Below are 22,934 nucleotides of genomic sequence, written 5' to 3'. Positions count from 1 at the left end.
TTAGCCACCACTAAAGCCATATATCTTCCCAAGAAGAAGTAATTGCAGTTGGTCATATCTAACTAACACACCAGCCCCGGCAATAGCATGGAGGATATTTGCACCTGCACCCTTGAAAAGTGACTTGTCAGGTTCATTTTTGATAATTTGATTAAATGCATCCAACGAACCTTGTACTTAACTATCTCACTAGAAGTCATCATAATTATTCTTTGTACATTATCTATAGGATACGATGCAAGACCAACACCAATTGTAATATCCCAACAAAGAAGAAAATTGCAATGAAGTTATTCTGAATATCGCCAATCAAAACAATAGGCTTCAAAGAATCATACATTCCAAAGTATAAACCACAATAGACTATAATTCCCACACAGGAAATGTTGAACCCACGATAGAGACCAACAATTCCATTAGATTTCAATGTCTTCTTGTAGACATAAACAAGCCCATTAAATTATCTCTCCCCTCCTTTCTTTGTAGCCTTGTTATCATTAGCCAGCAGAGTTCAAGCATAGTCCAAAGAATAAACAAAAATAAGAGAAGATGCACTAGTTGCACCACCAGAGTCCAGGTTTCCAACAAACCATTTAAAGTAACCATCCCTATCTTTCTTGAACTTAAAGAGTCTCTTAGTGGGAAAATAACGGATAACATTTGTAGTGTTTCCTCTCCATAATGCAATGGTGCCATCATATGAGAAGTTTGCCTTGATTGAGAATCCTCATTTTCTCCTCATCGCAATAATAAATGAAATCGTCAAACCCTACACTTTGTAATAATGAAATTTGGCAAATGCATTGGTATTAAAACTAGAATTGTATTACGGTGGGGGGGGCGTGTTGTTGGTAAGCAATTTCTCACCTAGGGGTACCAAAATTCATAAGAATATGCCACGTGATCAAAAGTTATTGTATTGAGGCTTCTGTGATCCATATCAAGTTTATGAAAGGTTCTTCGGTGTAAATCACATGATATTTCATTTGTCGACGCGTTTCGAACCAACCAGTGTGGTTCATCGTCAGGACAAGTTGAATGAACAAATCAGGCAAATCAAGTTAAATAGATAGAGAAGACCTCCAAGTTAAATAGATAGAGCAGACCTCCTGATCTGTTGGAGGTCTGCTCTATCTATTTAACTTGCTTTGCCTGATCTGTTCAAATGATGAACCACACTGGTTGGTTTGAAACGCGTCGACAAATGAAATATCATGTGATTTACGCCAAAGAATCTCTCATAAACGTGATCAAAAGTTGTTTTCAAAACAACTTATTTTAGACCCCCCTCCTCCATTAAATGTCAAAAAGCTTGAGGGGTACGAAATTGGATATATGTCATTGATTTCATCCCTTGCATCTAGATCTTAACACGTGTTTAGTAAGTTTTGAATAGAGATGTTAGCACTTGCTGTTGTTGACTATTGATACTGATCCTCTGCATTTATCTTTTGAATGCTTGACCTGAGCATTTTAAGACATGTGGAATACCAATATTACTCATTGGCTTCTCCCTGCTACATATAGTAGAGCTTATAGTCTATTTAGCACCAGATGGAAAAAATAGATTTCAGATATTTTCTGTACTTGAGGAATGATATCTGGCAACATTCACTAGAACTCTATATCAAGAATTCAATAAAGGAACACACACTAATGCAATATGTCCAAAGTCACTAAATATTAAAAGGAATACAAAGACTAATATGGTGCCTTGAATCTCTTCTTTGCTTTGCTATATAAAATCAAACCAATGGTTGTGATTACAAAGCCTGTCATGCCCATCACAGTTACTGGGTTTTTGAAGATTAGGATGGAAATAACAGATGCAACGACGGCTTTGGAATTTCCTAAACCCTGCAACGTGGGGGCACTTGTATGTTTTGTAACAATAAAGTTGGTTAAATTCACAAGATAATCCATGGTCATGTTTTCAAGCGGAAAAAATATGATAAGGGGTTTTCTATGGCTTTTTCAATAGTAATAACTAATATATTACCCTCCACAAAAAGAGTAACTAGAAGCAACAGCAACACAACAATTGGTGCCATGTACATGAGTAAATTCATAGAGTGAAGCTTCTCTGCCTCAAAGGTAAGCAAGAGCCCCTGAACAACTGATTTCAATGCTCTGGCAGCAGTTGATCCTAGACAAACCAAAAATCAAAAAGGGTGGAATAATGGCTCACTGTTGCTTGCAAAAACAATGCCAAATACCACAGGCACCAAATCCATATAAACCACAAAAGACTCCCTCTTACATGTTATTATAAATGCAAATATTGTTGTGAAGAAGGGAGTTGTCGCTCCAATATCTTAATTAAAGGACACTGGTAAATAATGCAGAGAAGTATTGCCCCAAATAACTGAGAAGGAGAAAATGAAGCTCAATGCTAGTATCCTAAGAAACTATCTTCTGGAGACAATGAACTGCATCGGTACAATCTCTAACCATGAAATTTCCAAAAAACTATAAATATAACAGGCACACATGTGCAACATTGTGAGGAATATTGGGTATCTATATCCAAAAAAACTAAGTAGGTACTTGTTAAGCAATAGCACACCAAGATTGGAAGAGTACCAAGTTACAATAATGAGAGTTGTTGTAATAGTTTGGGACACAGGAAATGCACCATATTTTCCTTCTCCTATTGGAGTTGGAGGTATCTTGATTATTTCATTTCCTTGACTTTCATCTAAGCATTGTCTTGTAAGTTTAGTTATGACATATATATAAAAAAAACTTAGAGATTAGGTTTTCGACCCTATATTTTTTAACAAAATGTTTTAATAATAAATGAGTAAAATTTATAAAAATATATAATATTTCTATATATTTTACATTTATTTAAAATTAAAACTTTTATTAAAATAACACCATTTACCTTGAAAACTTTGTAATTGTTTGAAGAAATTGGCCAGGAACAACTAGGAAATTTCAAAAATAATTGTAACTTCGAGGGTGTAAAAGAAAAGTTACAACACAACCTAAGTGATAATATGGAAAATACCTTATGATAAACATTATCAATATAATTGATAATATGGAAAACGATTCATGAATATTTAAAACATGACAAATCATTAAAACTTTTTGATTCTCTATTAAACTATCCAAATGTTGATGACACATCCTTATCATAAAAGAAATAGAATGAAAATCTTGTACATATTGCGGGGAAACCCTCTTTCCACCACATTTAACAATGACTAATTATATCAGATATCCACCATCTTTTAGCACTCAATTTAAAATCTACATGGGGTTCCACATTGGCATGCATATTATATGACCAAATAAGCTTGTTGGGTTGTCAAACCCCGCCAACCCCTAAAATCCATATACAATACACGGGGCAATGACCCACCTGACAACCCCAAATGACATTTGCCCACCCATAAACCACCAATGGTTATGTAATAAATGTGCCAAAAAAAACAACACACCAATTTTTTTGTTAATAAAAAAAATGTGTGTTATATGGGGGAGGCCCGCAGACTTGACCTTGGGATATTCGCCCTCCAAGCTAATGACCCAACTATGTGCACAATGGGCATGTCTTTGTATTGTCTTCTCAAAAATATTTATTTAAACCATGCTCATTTGCCCAACAGAGGAGGAGAGGAGTGTGCACGGAACCTAGCCTAGGCGAGGCGCATTTTTTGAGACAGGTATATTCCATAGGAATATTCCTTGGAATATCCCACATAATATTCCATGCAAAACTAGTGAGGAATTTAAAAGATTCCATGGAGGGTGATTTTTCACATTCTCATATTCACGTCAAGTTTATACTCATATGAACCAGAATTTCACAGGGAACATGATGGTGTGGTTCGTTTCCTCATCCGAGCAACAAAATTTCAAGTGGTCAGCGGTGAGGAATCTTTGCATAATCTTGAGGAATCTAAAAGATTCCCTTAGAGGCTGATTTTTTACAGAGGCAGAATGATGCCGACTTTATAATCATTTTTCTCAAAATTTCACAAGGAACATGATGGTGGACTCAAAATTTCCATTCAAGCAACGATTTTTTTTCCCATCTCCAAGAAGGAATCTTTCGGGGAGTCTTCAAGGTTCCTGAGGGTCAAACTTTTGACAGTGTCAGAAAGGGGCCAAGTTTATAGTCATTTGACATGACTTTGTGCTACGAATTCAACAATGATGTCCATTTCTGCAACAAATCTTTGCAATTTCAGGCCATCAACAAAAGTGGAGGAGGGTCCATATGAGTGAGAGTTCCTATAGGATAACGTCTCGTGGAGAGACATGCCACTCTAGTTGAGGAAATTTATCCTTTTAATGACAACGAATGTACCATGTAGTCATCATCATCTTGCAACATTTAATGAAGTGACCTCCCCACCCTTGACATCAAGCCTAGAGACGTAACCTACACTGGGTGAACTCCGTTATTAATGTGTGTGTGTGTGTTGTTTGATTTGATGGATGTCATTATGTTCCTCTTCTTTAAAATTTCATGCACATGTGGTTTTTCATACTCTTTCACATGCAATTCTGCTAACATCACAGAAGTAAAAGATCTTGGTTAATTTTAGTAGTTGAGAGAATCTAGATAAGGGATAGCAAGAAATGGATTTAATGAAAATTGTAACCTCCCAAATCTACTAATCATTAAGATGACAATCCTCCACTCTAGCCTTAACATTAAATCGATGGGCATCATAGTTTGAATCAATGTCAAAACCTCAGTAGGTCTCATGAAGTCACTCTAGGGCAGTTATAGCTTGATGATGGCCTTGGGGGGAGGGGGGAATGTCGCCACATCCTTAGCCTTCTATACTTGTTGGGACGATGGCCATGTGCCATCCACCTATTGCAACTCTCACACTTATATAGGGGAGGAAGATATTTGAGAGCTAACTCTAAACACTTTTTCTCGACATTGGAATCAGGGAGGGAATGCCAAGAGTAGTTGAGAAATGATTAGTGCGCTTTGCAACCTTCGTTGGAGAGATAGTCAACAATTTGATTACCATATCTTTGGACATGAGAGGGCATAACAAATGGGATATTATGAAAGAGAGTGGCTACCCTTTCCAAGCTACTTAGATGTTAATTGTTGAAGACTTTACTAGGTGCAGTACCATGGAGGATTTTGGTGATCATATTGATGATAGGTTGAGAGTGCCCTTCAATTAATATTTTGGAGAAGACTTAAGCCTAAACAATATGCGAGCCCATCTCCGAAGCTTGGGTGATCGATTTAATTTGTTCAAATATCCATGATGAATATGAAATTTGAATGTCATTAGGAAAAAGATGGTTTATCTTCTCTAAGATTGTTTCTTATCATATGCATGTCAAAGGCCAAATAATATGATGGGAATGACAAAATCTAACATTAATAAAATGGATAATAAAATATTGAACCGTAAAATATGTAATGGGTTATGTTGTCAAAAAAGGTAATTAACTAAATCATGACATGCCAAATAATCATAAAATAAATATTATTTTAAACAAGAAAGTAAAAATAATTATCTATTATAAAATATTAATAATTAATTTTTTAATTTTATTTATAATTATAAAAAATATTTAATTCCTATCGTATAATATAAAATATTAATAATTTTAAAAATATCTACCAAATATTTTGTCTTCAAAATTTTCAATTTAAAAAGGTGCAAAGTATTTCATTGATTAATTTTAAATTTTGTAGATTACCTAATAAAAAATTAAAATTTGATTTTTTTTTATATTATTTTATTTGGTCAAATATTATTATATATTTAAAAAATATAATAATATTAATAAATATCTTTTATTAATTAATTCATAGAGTGAAGCTTCTCTGCCTCAAAGGTAAGCAGGAGCCCCTGAACAACTGATTTCAATGCTCTGGCAGTAGTTGATCCTAGACAAACCAAAAATACAAAAGGGTGGAATAATGGCTCACTATTGCTTGCAAAAACAATGCCAAATACCACAGGCACCAAAGCCATATAAACCACAGAAGACTCCCTCTTACATGTAATTATAAATGCAAATATTGTTGTGAAGAAGGGATTTGTTGCTCCAATATCTTGACTAAAGGACAATGGTAAATAATGTAGAGAAGTATTTCCACAAATAACTGAGAAGGAGAAAATGAAGCTCAATGCTAGTATCCTAAGAAACTGTCTTATAGAGACAATGAACTGCATCGGTATAATCTCTAACCATGAAATTTCTAGAAAACTATAAATATAATAGGCACACATGTGCAACATTGTGAGGAATATTGGGTATCTATATCCAAAAAAACTAAGCAGGTACTTGTTAAGCAATAGCACACCAAGATTGGAAGAGTACCAAGTTACAATAATGAGAGTTGTTGTAATAGTCTGGGACACAGGAAATGCACCATATTTTCCTTCTCCTATTGGAGTTGGAGGTATCTTGATTATTTCATTGCCTTGACTTTGATCTGAGTGTTGTCTTGTAAGTTTAGTTATGACATATATATAAAAAAAACTTAGAGATTGGGTTTTTGACCCTATATTTTTTAACAAAACGTTTTAATAATAAATGAGTAAAATTTATAAAAATATATAATATTTCTATATATTTTACGTTTATTTAAAATTAAAACTTTTATTAAATAACACCATTTACCTTGAAAACTTTGTAATTGTTTGAAGAAATTAGCCAGGAACAACTAGAAAATTTCAAAAATAATTGTAACTTCGAGGGTGTAAAAGAAAAGTTACAACACAACCTAAGTGATAATATGGAAAATACCTCATGATAAACATTATCAATATAATTGATAATATGGAAAATGGTTCATGAATATTTAAAACATGACAAATCATTAGAACTTTCTGATTCTCTATTAAACTATCCAAATGTTGATGACACATCTTTATCATAAAATAAATAGAATGAAAATCTTGTACATATTGTGGGAAAACCCTCTTTCCACCACAGTTAACAATGACTAATTATATCAGATATCAACCATCTTTTAGCACTCAATTTAAAATCTACATGGGGTTCCACATTGGCATGTATATTATATGACCAAATAAGCTTGGTGGGTTGTCAAACCCCGCCAACCCCTGAAATCCATATATAATACATGGGGAAATTACCCACTTGACAACCCCAAATGACATTTTGTTATGAAACCAACTAAAGAAAAGATAGATCAACGTCTTAGAATTCAACCTTTTCGAGGGGGCAACCTCCTTTACATTACATAAATGAACAATTCTTGGATGATTCAAATGACAAAACCTCCTTTCTATATATAGGAGTATAAGGAGTCACAATATAATCGAGCCGACCTAACAATAATAATATAAAGCCACAAAAATAACAATAGAGGGATTATATGGGGCACAGTAATAACAATATGGGGGCAATAGGGGCATAACAATATTAATAAGGGGTATAACTACAATAGTAATGGGGTAATCACTAGTATTATAGGGACCCAACATGCCCCTCTCCTTCAAAAAAGTGTTGTCCTCAACGCTTGAGTAGTTCTGGATACTTCTGCATAAAATTCTCATCCTCCCATGTGGAATCTTCATTGGATAAGTTCTTCCACTTGATAAGATACTCTGAAATTGATCGATTTCGTAGCTGTCGAGTTCTTGTTTCTGTGACTGCTTCCGGTTCCAATATATTTTTTCCTTCCTCATCAAGTTCTGGCAATATTGTTTGAACTGGGAGCTTGTCACCTATAACCTTCTTTAAACATGAAACATGGAAAACTGGGTGCAATCGAGAAGCTGCAGGAAGCTCCAATTTGTATGCCATAGTACCAATCTTTTGCAACACCTTGTATGGACCATAATACTTTGGTGATAATTTATTATCCTTCTTAGCTTGCTTGAGGGACATTTTCTTATATGGTTGTAGCCGTAGGAATACCCAATCACCTACATCAAAACTTCTTTCACTGCGATGTTGATCTGCCTGTTGTTTCATTCTATTCTGTGCCAACACGAGGTTATCCTTTAAGAGTTGGAGGACTTGTTGTTGATGTTCGATGTGATGTTCCACTGCCTGAACCTTAGAATTTTCTCTTAAATATGATGTGATGGATGGTGGTTGATACCCATAAAGTGCCATAAATGGGGTCATTTTTGTTCTTGTATGGAAGGAAGTGTTATACCACCATTCAGCCAGAGGCAACCATTTGACCCATTGTGTCTGTTTATCAGATACAAAGCAACGAAGATATCCTTCCAAACATTTGTTTACTATCTCAGTTTGCCCATCAGATTGAGGATGATAAGATGAGCTATGAGCTAACTGAGTACCAAGACAAGAAAATAATTATGTCCAAAAATTTCCAGTGAAAATGGGATCTCTGTCACTTACAATAATCTTTGGGTTTCCATGTAGCTTTTGAATTGTTTCCATAAATGCAGTAGAAACTGTACTGGCTTTAAATGGATGTGATAATGCACAAAAGTGTGCATACTTGGTAAGTCTGTCAACTACCACCATGATGACACTCTTTCCCTCAGACTTGGGTAAACCTGTGATAAAATCCATTGAAACCTCCTCCCAACGTTGGCTTGGAATGGATAAAGGTTGTAATAGACCCGGTGTCTTAATTGTTTCAACTTTATTTTGTTGGCAAACCAAACATTCAGCCACAAACTTTTGAATATCTGATTTAAGGCCATCCCAAAAAAATTCCTTCTTAACCCTGTGGTAAGTTTTTAAAAATCCTGAGTGCCCTCCTAAGGAGAAGTGTGCAATTCCATAAGAATCTTTTGTTTTAGCTGGGAATTCTTACAGAGGTATAAGCGATCTTTGTACCATAATGAATCATTTTGCCAGCTAAATGTATCAGACGTACTGGAATCTTGTTGTAACTTTCGAATAAGTGCCCACACTTCTTCGTCATTCTTCCATTCCTCCCTTGCTTCGTTTATCCAATCTGGTTGGATAATAGAAATGGCACACAACAATGCTTCCACATCCTCATCCTTTCTTGAGAGTGCATCTGCCACCACATTTTGCTTCCCTTTTTTGTAGATGATTTCAAAGTCATAACCCAACATCTTTGTGACCCACTTTTGTTGCTCTTCAGAGGATAATCTTTGTTCTAAAAAGTATTTAAGGCTATCATGATCCGTTTTTACCTTGAAGTGTCTTCCCATTAGGTAGGGTCGCCATTTCTTAAGTGCATGGAGTATTGCCAACATTTCCTTCTCATAAATAGCTTTGCTTAAAAACTTTCCCTTGATTGGACGACTTTCAAAAGCAATGGGTCTTTCATCTTGCATTAGAACAGCACCAATTCCATTTCCTGAAGCATCACATTCCACAATAAAGGTTTTTGTGAAGTCCGGTGTAGCTAAGACCGGTGCTTGGCACATTGCCTCTTTAAGATGTTCAAAGGCCTTTGTTGCTTCCGGAGTCCATGAAAATGCATCTTTCTTCAATAATGTTGTTAGAGGTGCTGCTATTCTCCCATAATTCTTAACAAACTTGCGATAATACCCTGTCAACCCGAGAAATCCTCGCAGATGCTTTATGGATGTGGGGATTTTCCATTCCTTAATGGCTTTAATTTTGCTAGGGTCTACCTTAACTCCTTCATGAGATACAATATGACCCAAATATTCCACCTCTTAGACTCCAAAGAAACATTTGGATCTTTTTGCATATAATTGTTTCTCCTTCAATAGTTGTAGCACCTTGTCAACATGTTCAACATGATCCTTCCAAGACTTGTTGTAGATTAGTATATATCAAAAAATACTAACACAAATTTTCTAAGGAATGGTTTGAAAATTGAATTCATCAAACCTTGAAATGTTGAAGGTGCATTGGTAAGGCCAAAAGGCATGACCAAAAATTCATAATGACCCTCATGAGTTCTAAATGCTATTTTCGGAATGTCTTCAGTCTTCATTCTGATTTGATGATATCCTAAACGAAGATCCAACTTGGTGAAGTAAATTGATCCATGCAATTCATCTAGTAATTCATCAATGACAGGAATGGGGAACTTATCTTTAATAGTGAGCTTGTTGAGCTCCCTATAATCCGGACACATGCGCCATGATCCATCCTTCTTGTGCACCAATACTACTGGAGCAGAGAAAGAACTTTGACTCGGTTGAATTATACCAGCCTCTAGCATTTCTGCAACCATACGTTCAATTTCACTCTTTTGGACATAGGGATATCTGTACGGCCTGATGTTTGGAGGAACACTTCCTGGAATCAGATGAATAGCATGATCATGATCACGCATAGGTGGGAGACCTTTGGGAGTCTCAAATACCTTGGAATGATTGTCCAGGACTTTTTGGAGATCTAGAGAAATAGATGATTCCAATGTGGAAACATCTAGCGAGCATAATTGTGCAATTACACCTCTTTGCTCCTTTTTTAGAAGCTTTGTCATATTATTAGAGCTGATTATCTTTCCTGGTTTCCCTGCAATACCCCTTAATTCAACTTCCTTTCCTTCTTTAGAAAATTTGATGAAAAGTTCTTGAAAATTAAAAGCTATTGTACCCAGGGATTGTAGCCATTGGACTCCTAGTACAACATCAGCACCTCCCATTGGAATGGAAAGCATTGGGCTAGTCAATACATATTCTCCCATGGATAGCTTGATATTATGGCACTTTCCAGAGCAATTTATTGTTCCTCCATTTGCAATCATCACTTGACACTCTGGTGCTGGATATAGGAAGCAATTCAATTCTTTTGCTACCTTACAATGAATAAAATTGTGGGTGCTTCCTGAATCAATCAACACTATTACCTTTTTCTTCTTGATTTGTCCTTCTATCTTGATGGTTTGAGGAGTGGTAATTCCCGCCAATGCATTACAAGATATGGTCGGATTTATTTGTTCTTCATCTAGGCTTTGTTCCTGGAGTATATCCTCTTCTTTTGACCTTTCTTGCTCCTTTTCTTCTTCCTCTTCACAATCTATGTAGAATAATTTCTTCTCAGCACACTTATGACCTTTAGTGTATTTGCTATCACAACTGTAACAAAGCCCTTTTGCTCTTTTTTCTTCCAATTGTTGTGGTGTCAACCTTATAGGTTGTGGAAGACTAGGGGCAACAACACTTCCGTCTTTATAGTTGTGAGTGGTATGCTTCCTGGTTGCCATAATTTTGCTTTCCATTTTTCTTGCTAACCTGAATGCCTTCTCTAATGAATCAGGTTCCCAATGACAAACATCATGTTGGATATTATCCTTTAAAGACCCTATGAACACATCAATCCTATGCTCCTCTAGAATATCTTTTACCCTTATGTTCAATTTTTGGAACTCCTCAATGTGCTCCATTATTGAACCCTTTTGTTTGAGACTTATCAATTGGCTAAAAAAAGTGTTGCTTTTTGTATCCTCATAATGTGCTATCAATTCTTCTGTAAAAATTGCCCAAGTGATAAATGGTTTACAAGAGCAAAGCCATTGATACCATACAAACTGATTTGGTTCCAAATCTAAAGTTGCCATACGTACCTTTTGTGTGTTTTGCACATTATTGAGATCGAAGAATTGCTCCATCTGTAATATCCATGTGGCAGGATCCTTGCCATCAAACTTCCTCATATCGATTTTTGGAATATGGTGAGTCTTCGATCCAACATTAGCGTCTATGGAATCATGATTAACATTTCTTTTGTTCTCATCATGAGTTTCCTTCAGTACCCTTTCACCCTTAGGGACCATTTCTTGTAGCAACTTATTCATATTTATCTTCAATTCGTCCATGTCTGTCTTCAAATCTATCTTCAAATCATCCATCTTAGCTTCCACGTCAATCATCTTAGCTTCTACGCCTTTCTTTAAACAGTCCATCTTAGCTTCTACACCTTTCTTTAAACCATCCATCTTAGCTTCTACATCTTTCTTTAAACCATCCATCTTAGATTCTGTTCCTTTTTGTGCAAGGGACAATTGTTGCACTTGGTCTTGTAATTTTGATATATCATGTTGCATTTCTTCCTTTTCTTCATGAGTCATGCTAGAGCTTTCAGGTTCCTTACTAGGTGTTTGCATTTTCTTCCTCGGGGCATCAGTTACCGATAATAATGCTCTACTATGCCCTTTGAATTCCTTCAAAATAAATTTTCAAACCAAGCTTAAGCAAAAATTTAAGAAAATCTACACACCTTTTTTCACTTTGTAGGAGCTCGATATTGCCTCTGATGTATCTCTGTACTTTCCCATCATCTAGTTCTGAATTTGTGAGCTGTAGTAGCCCTCTGTGTCCTCTTTCCAATGCCACAAGTTTGACCCAAATTGGATTCTCCAAGGAAGAGTTATGTGAAATCTCCCACAGTGACTTGCTTATAGACTAGTTCAATAGAGCGAACTTGTACGACGTGCCATGAGTCATTGTTTCGACCTTTGGATCTGAAACATGCATACAAGAAACTACAATATGTTCTCTTTCTGTACCTTCTTACGAAATTTCAATCCGATCCCCAGAGAGAAGGTTATGACGATTTTCCCCAGGTCAATTGTTTTGACTGTAATTCAGGAGTCTGCAAAAAGACCAACTTCCTCAGATCATATCTCCGCAAATATCATGCGAAAATCTCTGAAATTCGGACCCAAGGTTCAGCGTGATTTCTTCTCAAATGGGTTATTTTTGTGACTTCTGAAACGTCACAGAAAAAAGTTATAGCGAAAATGCCACGATGACCTGTTTGGAGCAGCGAAACCCTAGAATCCAAAGCTCTGATACCAAATATTATGAAACCAGCTCAAGAAAAGATAGAAAATATAGATCAACGCCTTAGAATTCAGCCTTTTTGAGGGGGAAACCTCCTTTACATTAGATAAATGAACAATTCTTGGATGATTCAAATGAAAAAACCTCCTTTCTCTATATAGGAGTCTAAGGAGTCACAATATAATCTAGCCGACCTAACAATAATAATATAAAGCCACAAAAATAACAATAGAGGGATTCTATGAGGCACAGTAATGACAATATTGGAGCAATAGGGGCACAACAATATTAATAAGGGGTATAACTACAATAGTAATGGGGTAATCACTAGTTTATAGGGACCCAACACATTTGCCCACCCATAAACCATCAATGGTTATGTAATGAATGTGCCAAAAAAACAACACGCCAATTTTTTTGTTAATAAAAAAAATGTGTGTTATATGGGGGAGGTCCATGGACTTGACCTTGGGATATTCGCCCTCCAAGCTAATGACCCAACTATGTGCACAATGGGAATGTCTTTGTATTGTCTTCTTCGAAATATTTATTTAAACCATGCTCATTTGCCCAACAGAGGAGGAGAGGAGTGTGCACGGAACCCAGCCTAGGCGAGGCGCGTTTTTTAAGATGGGTATATTCCATAGGAATATTCCTTGGAATATCCCACATAATATTCCATGCAAAACTAGTGAGGAATTTAAAAGATTCCATGGAGGGTGATTTTTCACATTCTCATATTGATGTCAAGTTTATACTCATATGAACCAGAATTTCACAGGGAACATGATGGTGTGGTTCGTTTCCTCATCTGAGCAACAGAATTTCAAGTGGTCAGCAGTGAGGAATCTTCGCATAATCTTGAGGAATCTAAAAGATTCCCTTAGAGGCTCATTTTTTACAGAGGCAGAATGATGCTGACTTTATAATCATTTTTCTCAAAATTTCACAAGGAACATGATGGTGGACTCAAAATTTCCATTCAAGCAATGATTTTTTTTCCCATCTCCAGGAAAGAATCTTTCGGGAGTCTTCAAGGTTTCTGAGGGTCAAACTTTTGACGGTGTCAGAAAGGGGCCAAGTTTATAGTCATTTGACATGACTTTGCACTACGAATTCAACAATGATGTCCATTTCTGCAACAAATCTTCACAATTTCAGGCCATCAACGAAAGTGGAGGAGGGTCCATATGAGAGAGAGTTCCTATAGGATAATGTCTCGTGGAGAGACATGCCACTTTAGTTGAGGAAATTTATCCTTTTAATGACAAGGAACGTACCATGTAGTCATCATCATCTTGCAACATTTAATGAAGTGACCTCCCCACCCTTGACACTGAGCCTAGAGACGTAACCTACATTGGGTGAACTCCGTTATTAATGTGTGTGTGTGTGTGTGTGTTGTTTGATTTGATGGATGTCATTATGTTCCTCTTCTTTAAAATTTCATGCACATGTGGTTTTTCATACTCTTTCACATGCAATTCTGCTAACATCACAGAAGTAAAAGGTCTTGGTTAATTTTAGTAGTTGAGAGAATCTAGATAAGGGATAGCAAGAAATGGATTTAATGAAAATTGTAACCTCCCAAATCTACTAATCATTAAGATGACAATCCTCCACTCTAGCCTTAACATTAAATGGATGGGCATCATAGTTTGAATCAATGTCAAAACCTCAGTAGGTCTCATGAAGTCACTCAAGGGCAGTTATAGCTTGATGATGGCCTTGGGGGGAGGGGGGCATGTGGCCACATCCTTAGCCTTCTATACTTGTTGGGATGATGGCCATGTGCCATCCACCTATCGCAACTCTCACACCCTATACAGGGGAGGAAGATATTTGAGAGCTAACTCTAAACACTTTTTCTCGACATTGGAATCAGGGAGGGAATGCCAAGAGTAGTTGAGAAATGATTAGTGTGCTTTGCAACCTTCGTTGGAGAGATAGTCAACAATTTGATTACCATATCTTTGGACATGAGAGGGCATAACGAATGGGATATTATGAAAGAGAGTGGCTACCCTTCCCAAGCTACTTAGATGTTAATTGTTGAAGACTTTACTAGGTGCAGTACCATGGAGGCTTTTGGTGATCATATTGATGATAGGTTGAGAGTGCCCTTCAATTAATATTTTGGAGAAGACTTAAGCCTAAACAATATGCGAGCCCATCTCCGAAGCTTGGGTGATCGATTTAATTTGTTCAAATATCCATGATGAATATGAAATTTGAATGTCATTAGGAAAAAGATGGTTTATCTTCTCTAAGATTGTTTCTTATCATATGCATGTCAAAGGCCAAATAATATGATGGGAATGACAACATCAACATTAATAAAATGGATAATAAAATATTGAACCATAAAATATGTAATGGATTATGTTGTCAAAAAAGGTAAATAACTAAATCATGACATGCCAAATAATCACAAAATAAATATTATTTTAAACAAAAAAAGTAAAAATAATTATCTATTATAAAATATTAATAATTAATTTTTTAATTTTATTTATAATTATAAAAAATATTTAATTCCTATCGTATAATATAAAATATTAATAATTTTAAAACTATCTACCAAACATTTTGTCTTCAAAATTTTCAATTTAAAAAGGTGCAAAGTATTCCATTGATTAATTTTAAATTTTGTAGATTACATAATAAAATAAAAATAAAAATTTGATTTTTTTATATTATTTTATTTGGTCAAATATTATTATATATTTAAAAAATATAAGAATATTAATAAATATCTTTTATTAATTAAAAAAATATTTATATTTAATTAATTTTATTAATTAGAACAAATAATAAGTATTTATCATTAATCTTCTAAATGCAATAGGAATATATTTTTTAATTTTATATATATTTATATTTTTTAATTTTGTATTTTTTTAATTAACTATGCCCTATGTTTTTTAATTTAAATAATATGTAAATCTAGCTTCCAAAGTAAAAGCAAGAAAAAACATAAGCAACGTAAGTGATAATATGGAAAATACCTCATGATAAACATTAAGAAGGTTCATGAATATTTGAAACATAATAAAGCATTAGAACTTTTCGATTCTCTATTCCACTATCCCAATGCTGATAACACATCCTTATCGTAAAATAAGTCAAATGAAAATAATGTGCGAAAATAATTGTTTTTACTGTGTTTTTTTCGGATTTTCCCGATACCGGATGTAATTTTAATAAATTCTCATTTGATATATAGGATTTTGAGAAATTAAAAAATAAAATATTTTTTCCTATTATATTTTCCATCACATTTAATAAATTTTTATTCGATATATTTTAGAAAAATTAAATAAAAATTTCTAATTCAAAAATGGAGTTGCTCGGAAAGTTTTTATGGTGTTGAATCCATTTCTACCATCAAAAACACGATTCAAACATTATCTCTATAAGATTTTTTTTGAAATTTTTTTACTTGAATTCCAGCCACTTTTAACCATCGAAACAATTCTGCTGCCTCTGTGAATAACTCCATTGAAAAACTTCAAAAAAAAAACCCTCTTTCCACCGCATTTAATAAATTCTTATTCAATATATCACATTCTGGAGAAATTAAATAAAAAAATCTAAGTGAAAAGCTTCCCAAAAAACCTCTTACCACCCCATTTTCCACCACATTTAATCATGGCTAATTATATGAGATATCCATCATCTTTTAGCGCTCGATTTAAAATTTACATGGGGTTCCATTATGGCATTTTTTTTACCTTATTGGAAGTGTTTGGTTTTTTGGGTGAAAATAAATTCAGCACTCTCAGCAATTTTTAAGAGTAAACTATCTGGATCACCAGATTTCTTCAAAATCCAAAAAATCATTATTTTTCCTATCAAAATCGAAAAAATCATTATTTTTCCTATCAAAATCGTCGGCTCGCTTTCACTGATATGTTCGACACTGAAGTTTCATTGGCGAATGGACTAAGCAAAGTTCCCCTGAACTTCTTCTCTTCATAGTTGACTTGTAGTCCTTATAGGCAAATGTATCGCAGTTCATTTCACACTGCATTTGTGTTGCAATCCGAACAACGAAACATTGCCAGTATTAAATTGTGACGTATCAACTCCCTGATCCCACCGGCACAGAAGGTGCGATACGAACAACAGAGCCTTGTAAATATTAAATTCTTACGTGGCAAATCACGCTGATACCGACAACCCACTGCTCACACCGTGCTTCAACAGGCATCTAGAAGCACAACTTTCCACGTTGAAAGAGTACTTCCCACCTAATCCTTAGCGGTTCTATTCAATGGTCAAATTACCCTGCACTGCAGCACTGCAGCAAAGTTAAGATTCGAGTGTGCGTTTTCTATATATACCTGCCTGGTGTCTTCGACGCTTCATTACTTCCAATCAATCGGTCAGTGAGTGAGAGTTGTATGCTGTCTGTTAATCGATGGAAAAGTCAGTGATAGATATGGTGTTAGAAAAGCTGGCCACGCCTGTCCTGCCGTCCCCACAAGGAACGCTACCTGAGGATTGCGGAGTGGCGTCCAAGGACGTAATCTTGGATCACAATCTCGACCTGTGGGTGCGCATCTTTCTTCCTCCCCATCACAACGAGAGCAAGCGGATGCCCGTTTTCCTCTATTTCCATGGCGGTGCCTTCATCATGGGTTCTCCGGCCTGGTGCTGTTTTCACACTCTCTGTGTTAGAATGGCCACTGCGGCAGGCGCAATTGTGGTTTCTGTGAATTACAGGCTTGCTCCCAAATACCGCCTCCCGGCTGCCTACGACGATTGCCTCAACGCCCTGTCGTGGCTCCGCTCTCAAGCGGCGAAAACGGACAATGACAAAAGAAGAGACGGGGATCCGTGGCTTCATTCCCACGCTGACTTCTCCAGAGTGTTTATAGTGGGCGATAGCTCCGGCGGAAATATCGTGCATCATGTGATTGTGAAGGGAGGGTACTGGAATCCTTTGAAAATCAGAGGGGCGGTGATGATTCAACCATCCTTCGGTGGAGAGCAACGCACTCAGTCGGAGATCGACTCGCCGGAGGACTTAGAACGAAGTGTTCGGAGTCGGATGATGGCTCTGCCTGAGGGCGCTAATAAGGATCACCCTTTCAGCAATCCGCTCGCCACCTCATCCGATTACCCGACTTTGGCGGAGGCCACTCTCCCTCCACTCTTAATTGTGATAGGGGGGCGTGATATGCTGAGAGACCGGGCAAAGGCATACCATGACAGTCTCGTCAAACATGGTAAAGCGGCTCAGATGATTATGTTTGAAGAGGAGAACCACGGTTTTTATGCCTTGCAGCAGGACGCCGAGAGTACAGAGGCACTTATGCAACACATTGCTCGCTTTGTTCAACCCAGTAACTGATTCAGCTCTACGGAATCATTCAGTTATCTCTGTAGTTCTTCTTTTGTAATTAAGTTTTGCTTATTGTTATTTTAAAGAAAGTTTGGTACCAACTTTGTGTATCAAAAACCTCTCGCGATTGCAGATTCTGGACATCTAACGGATAAAGAGAAAAACTGGACCGTTCACTTTGCTTTCTTGCCCGTTGGCTGCCCGAAACTGGAAACGAGTTGGGCCATAGGAGAATATAGAGTAAAGCTTTATCCAATCCGCTGTTTAATGGATGGATTTTGAATGTAATTTTGGTGGCTCAATCGGCATAACCACCTTTTCGAATGAAACAGGAATCGGACTCGGGGTTATAATCTTTTGAGCACAAACCCTAATATAGGCTTCTTTTTCATGATTACCTGGTTTTCTTGATTCGACCAATGGCACCCAAACTTTGATTACATATGGATACGGAGTGAATGTAATGTATACTAATGGTAAAATAGGTAATGAATATTTCGAAATTCCCTGGTTTTCTTGATTTAACCAATGGCACCCAATCTTTGATTACAAATGGATACGGAGTGAATGTATAATGGTAAAATACGTAATGAATCAGATGCAGTTGGCTTTTAATGTAATTTATAATAATGGTAAAATATGTAATGAATGAGATGTAGAATAGTTGATTTTGTTATGAAGTTGGTTATTCATTAAATTTAATTATTTATTTAAAAAGGTTTTGTTTATGGATATTATAGATTCTTAGATTAGTTTTGATGACCGTTTTTTGTGTTTGTTTTTTTAAGTGGTTAAATAATATCAAAAAATTAAAATGTTAGTGTTTGAAGTATTATTTTGATGGTGGAAATAGATTCTAACACTTTGAATAATTTATGAGATGCTCAAAATCATGAAGTTTGACAACTGTAACCAAACCAAGACTGAATTTCTATTATTTTCTAGGCTAATTTGTAAATTTTTTAAACTAAGCTTTTCAATTTTATGGTAAAAAATTGATGATAAGAATTCTATTATTTGATCTCTATTTAATAAATTTGATGATGCAATGCCTATATCCGATGTCCATTTAATATTTAAACTAACTCCAACATAAATTTAACTTAATTTTGAAAAATAATAAAAAATAATAATTTAATATAAATTTAATTTAATTAATATAATTAATTTTTATTTCTTATTTTTAATATAATAAACTTATCTATATATTAACTATTTAAAAGTTTGAAAAAAAAAAATTAACCAAAATTGAATTATGATTGATCTATATCCCATGGGAGCTCTAAGGGAGATGTTGCCCCAAAACTCTACATATATATTTTTTTAAATATATATAAGCTAATAAATGAAAAATAAAGAACAATATTAAATTTGTGTTCAAATTAAATTCTTAAAAAAAAATACATATAAACAATAATAATTAAGTTTGGACAAAATCCAAGAAAATATAAAGATTCAAGAAATTAAGAGTATTAAAAAGATTATATGAAGTATTGGTGTGGAAAATTCTTAAAAAATTAAACGATATAATCTCTAATCATTGGTAATGGAATAAAATCAATTCTATTTCACATTGTTACATGATCCAAATCAGTTGATCTATAAAATCAATGGCTTTTCTTATTAATAAAATTACATGTCTTAGGACACTTTTGCCATTATTGTGGTATCGGAGCTCCAGTAATGCTGCAACGGATGTGGAGGAGATTCCAACTCTACAAGCACATAGAAAACTCCAGTTAATATATGGTATCTATTTTTTTTTTTTTTTTTCGGAATTTTTTTTTAATTATTTCGTTGATTTTAGATTGAGTTGAAATAAATGGATTGCCTGTCACAGTAGGCATTCATAAGTTTGAGCAATTGAGTACTCCGCTTAATCCAAAAAACAAATTACTTCTTTTATATTCCCGCTTATTTTCACTGAACATTGGAGCAGCCTCTGAATTTGCTGGAGAGTTTGGATTTGGATCACAAAGTAAAGACTGAATAGACGTGAGAATAGTCGCAACATCATAATAGTCGCAACATCATAAATTGGGCTCCATTGATTTTGTAAAATATCCAAACAAATGCTCCATAAGCATAAATGTTTGGATGAAACATCCTAGAAACAAAACGTACTGTTGGTGGCTTATTTGGATAGTCCTCCGTGAACTGAAGAGTCAACTTAAATGTACCTCCGTCCCAAGGAGTATCATTGGGCCCAAAAATTACAGCATTCCAAAGCATAATATTATTGTCCTAAGGCGCCCCACTGATGCCTGCCGGCGGATCTTGCTGTAGTCGCTTGAAATCCCTCATCAGCCTCTTCCTCCAAGGGGTCGACATGATTTAAACTACTCAATACTCCCTTACTCCACGCCCGACTGACAGGCGATCCTCTCGCAATCTCAGGTTGGAGTGGATCTATAGGCTGCCACGGATCAAAGCAAAGTCATGTTACCCAACACTCTCAGATTTGCACAACCCTTGCTCTTCAGACCCTATGCCTCCCATCTCGACCGATCAAAGCGCAGCAAACCCTCCCGAGATTTGAAAATTCTGAACTGCCAAGAACAATTTAGGTTCAATTATGCACACAAGACAGAAGTAGGCAGAATTCAGTTGGGTTTTTAGAGAAAGCAGCTACCCCTCTCGCTTATTATTATTTTTATGAAATTTCCTGAATACTCTAATTATAGAAATGGGTGTCAGTACTGTATGAATGCAGATAAAGGTTGATGTCATGAACACGCCATGGTCGCTGCCCCCCTGCTCCTGTGGATACCAATTGCAATCAAACGCAATACAAATATATTGAAAACAATTTGGGGATTTGGATACCAATTGCAATCAAACGCAACACAAATATATTGAAAACAATTTGGGATTTGGAGTTCGAATCTTCCAAAACTGGAAGCTTCATCTTGGGAGAGAGTGTGTGAAGAATAAGGACCAAAGGCCCTACATAGAGTAGAACAGATCTAGGATTCGAACCGCTACCTGGCCACCAGCGGCTTTCTTGCATACAACCTCATGTCTACAGCGTTGGGAAAGTAAAATGTTTTTACTTGAAGAGTTGGTAAAGTAAAGGTTTTTTTAAATCACTCTTATAAAGTAATTTTCAATTTTGTAATTAAATGGAGAGATAAGGTATTTATATTTTGTAATATTTGTGGAGTAATAAGAATTTTTTGGAGTAATAAGGAGATTCTATTTGTAATTTTTTATTTTGGGAGAAATGATCCAGGTGGATATTGGTCGCCACCTGCCAAGTCCACCTGGACCCCACCATTGTTTCTCTCAGCATTTTCAGTTTCCTTAATTGTAGCACAACTTACTATTTTTAGCAGTTTTTCGGGTCCTGAACTTCCGGAGCCGTTTTGAGGCCCTAAACGACGTTTTTTTGGGAAATCTAAAAATCCATCTTACTTCCCAAAGTGGCAGTGCTCGGATAGATCTTTCTAACGAGCTATTGTACGCGTCAAACGGAGATCGTATGCCAAAGTTACGACCCTGGGAAGTTGGTGTACCAATTTACCCAAACGGGGCCCACAGTTTGGCGTTTCATCTTCTAGGGTTAGGTTTTGGAATGTTAAGGGTTTTCAATTGTTTCTCAACAATAAATAGGCCTTTGAGCCTCATTGTAACACAGTTCAGAGGCGTGTAGTCACCACATTTCTTCTCAGAGATAAGCTACCATCGCCCTAGCTAATTTATTTCCATTACTGTTTGTAAGCATATTTCAGTATTTTACATTAATGAAATGAAGTATTATTTCCGCTGCATATCTGTGTTTATGGTTATCTCTGTAATTTGTTGCGTTCCTGTTTAAGTCCGGATCAGTGGTATCAGAGCGGTTTGCTTTTTCTCTGTTTTTCTTTGCATGTCCCCAACAAGGTCAGGATATAAGGAGTTAGGGCTTGAACTGGTCGAACCTTTGCAAGACTAGCCTCGCAAATCCCGACGGCCTCCCATGGCGGATGAGAAGAAAGACGAGGGGGTAGGAGATCCTATCAAAATCTTGCTCGAAGAAGCCCTCGAGCGACAATGGAACGCGATGATGGACAGCGTTGCCCAGATCCTTTAGCGGTTACCCAGAAGCGATGCATCGGCTTCTAGTAGCTACTCTGGAAACGCCACGCCCTTTAAGGTACAAGTTAATTTTGAAATCCCCATATTCGAGGGTCAGATAGACGCAGATGCCGTAGATAAATGGTTAAATCTGCTAGAGGGTTATTTTTCTGTTCATGAATTTTCGAGTTGGGAAAAGATTGTTTTCGCTCTTCTCAAAGTAGCCCCCCACATCAAGGACTGGTGGGAAACCTACTGCGAGCAGAAGGATGAAAGTACTGGCTCACTATTTTCAGAAGCACCCACTTGGAATTCATTCCGGAATGCCATCAAGGAGCAGTACTACCCTGTTGGAAGCTATGAGGATGAATACATAAAGTGGACCACGTTGTGGCAGGGAAGGGACCAAGACGTGCTGGAGTTCACCAATCTTTTCCATACCCTTCGCACAAAGTTGAGTATCAAGGATTTAGAGCAGCATTTGATACTCAAATACCGTGGCTGCCTGCACAAGTACATCCAGGAAGAAATACAATTCATGAACATCTCCTCGCTCGGCACAGCATACCGATATGCCATCAAGGTTGAGCAAAAGTTTAAATAAAAGAAGCGAGACTTTGGATCTGCAAATACAAAGCAAGGGAAAGGTGCCCCTAAACCACAGAACAAAGGACAAAGCCAAGGCGGGGCAGCCCAAGACAACTCGCCGAAGCTACAAGCAAATAACAGCGCTGCGAAGTCGAAAAAGCACACGGGAAAATGGTGTGAGTTCCATAAGAGCTCCACTCACAACACAAGTGAGTGTCAGGCCAAGCAGTCACTAGTGGCTGACCTAA

The 22,934-nt window shown here is 36.2% G+C and overlaps 1 protein-coding gene and 3 pseudogenes across 1 annotated transcript; 1 reads left to right on the top strand and 3 right to left on the bottom strand.

The window, feature by feature from the left end:
- Positions 1 to 1,611, bottom strand: LOC149185071 (ADP/ATP translocase 3, mitochondrial pseudogene; annotated as a pseudogene).
- Positions 1,612 to 1,701: 90 nt separating this feature from the next.
- LOC149185070 (putative sugar phosphate/phosphate translocator At3g11320 pseudogene) lies at positions 1,702 to 17,063 on the bottom strand (annotated as a pseudogene).
- LOC149185069 (strigolactones hydrolase CXE15-like) lies at positions 17,048 to 18,439 on the top strand. The gene has a single exon (XM_089419046.1). It carries the CDS (start codon positions 17,116 to 17,118, stop codon positions 18,049 to 18,051), a length of 936 nt encoding a protein of 311 aa, XP_089275172.1. The 5' UTR covers positions 17,048 to 17,115; the 3' UTR covers positions 18,052 to 18,439.
- Positions 18,440 to 19,889: 1,450 nt separating this feature from the next.
- LOC149185068 (ubiquitin-conjugating enzyme E2 2 pseudogene) lies at positions 19,890 to 20,373 on the bottom strand (annotated as a pseudogene).
- Between the last annotated feature and the right edge of the window lie 2,561 nt (positions 20,374 to 22,934).

Source organism: Pinus tabuliformis, chromosome 3_2 (assembly GCF_031772625.1).
Source record: "Pinus tabuliformis cultivar Carrire ecotype Pingquan chromosome 3_2, CPIR1, whole genome shotgun sequence".
Taxonomy (NCBI): Eukaryota; Viridiplantae; Streptophyta; class Pinopsida; order Pinales; family Pinaceae; genus Pinus; species Pinus tabuliformis.
Note: the sequence above shows the minus strand (reverse complement) of the source record. Positions and strands in the feature narration are given on the sequence as shown.

Coding starts and splice junctions, on each gene's coding strand:
- LOC149185069 (XM_089419046.1), top strand. CDS start 17,116: ATGGAAAAGTCAGTGATAGATATGGTGTTAGAAAAGCTGGCCACGCCT.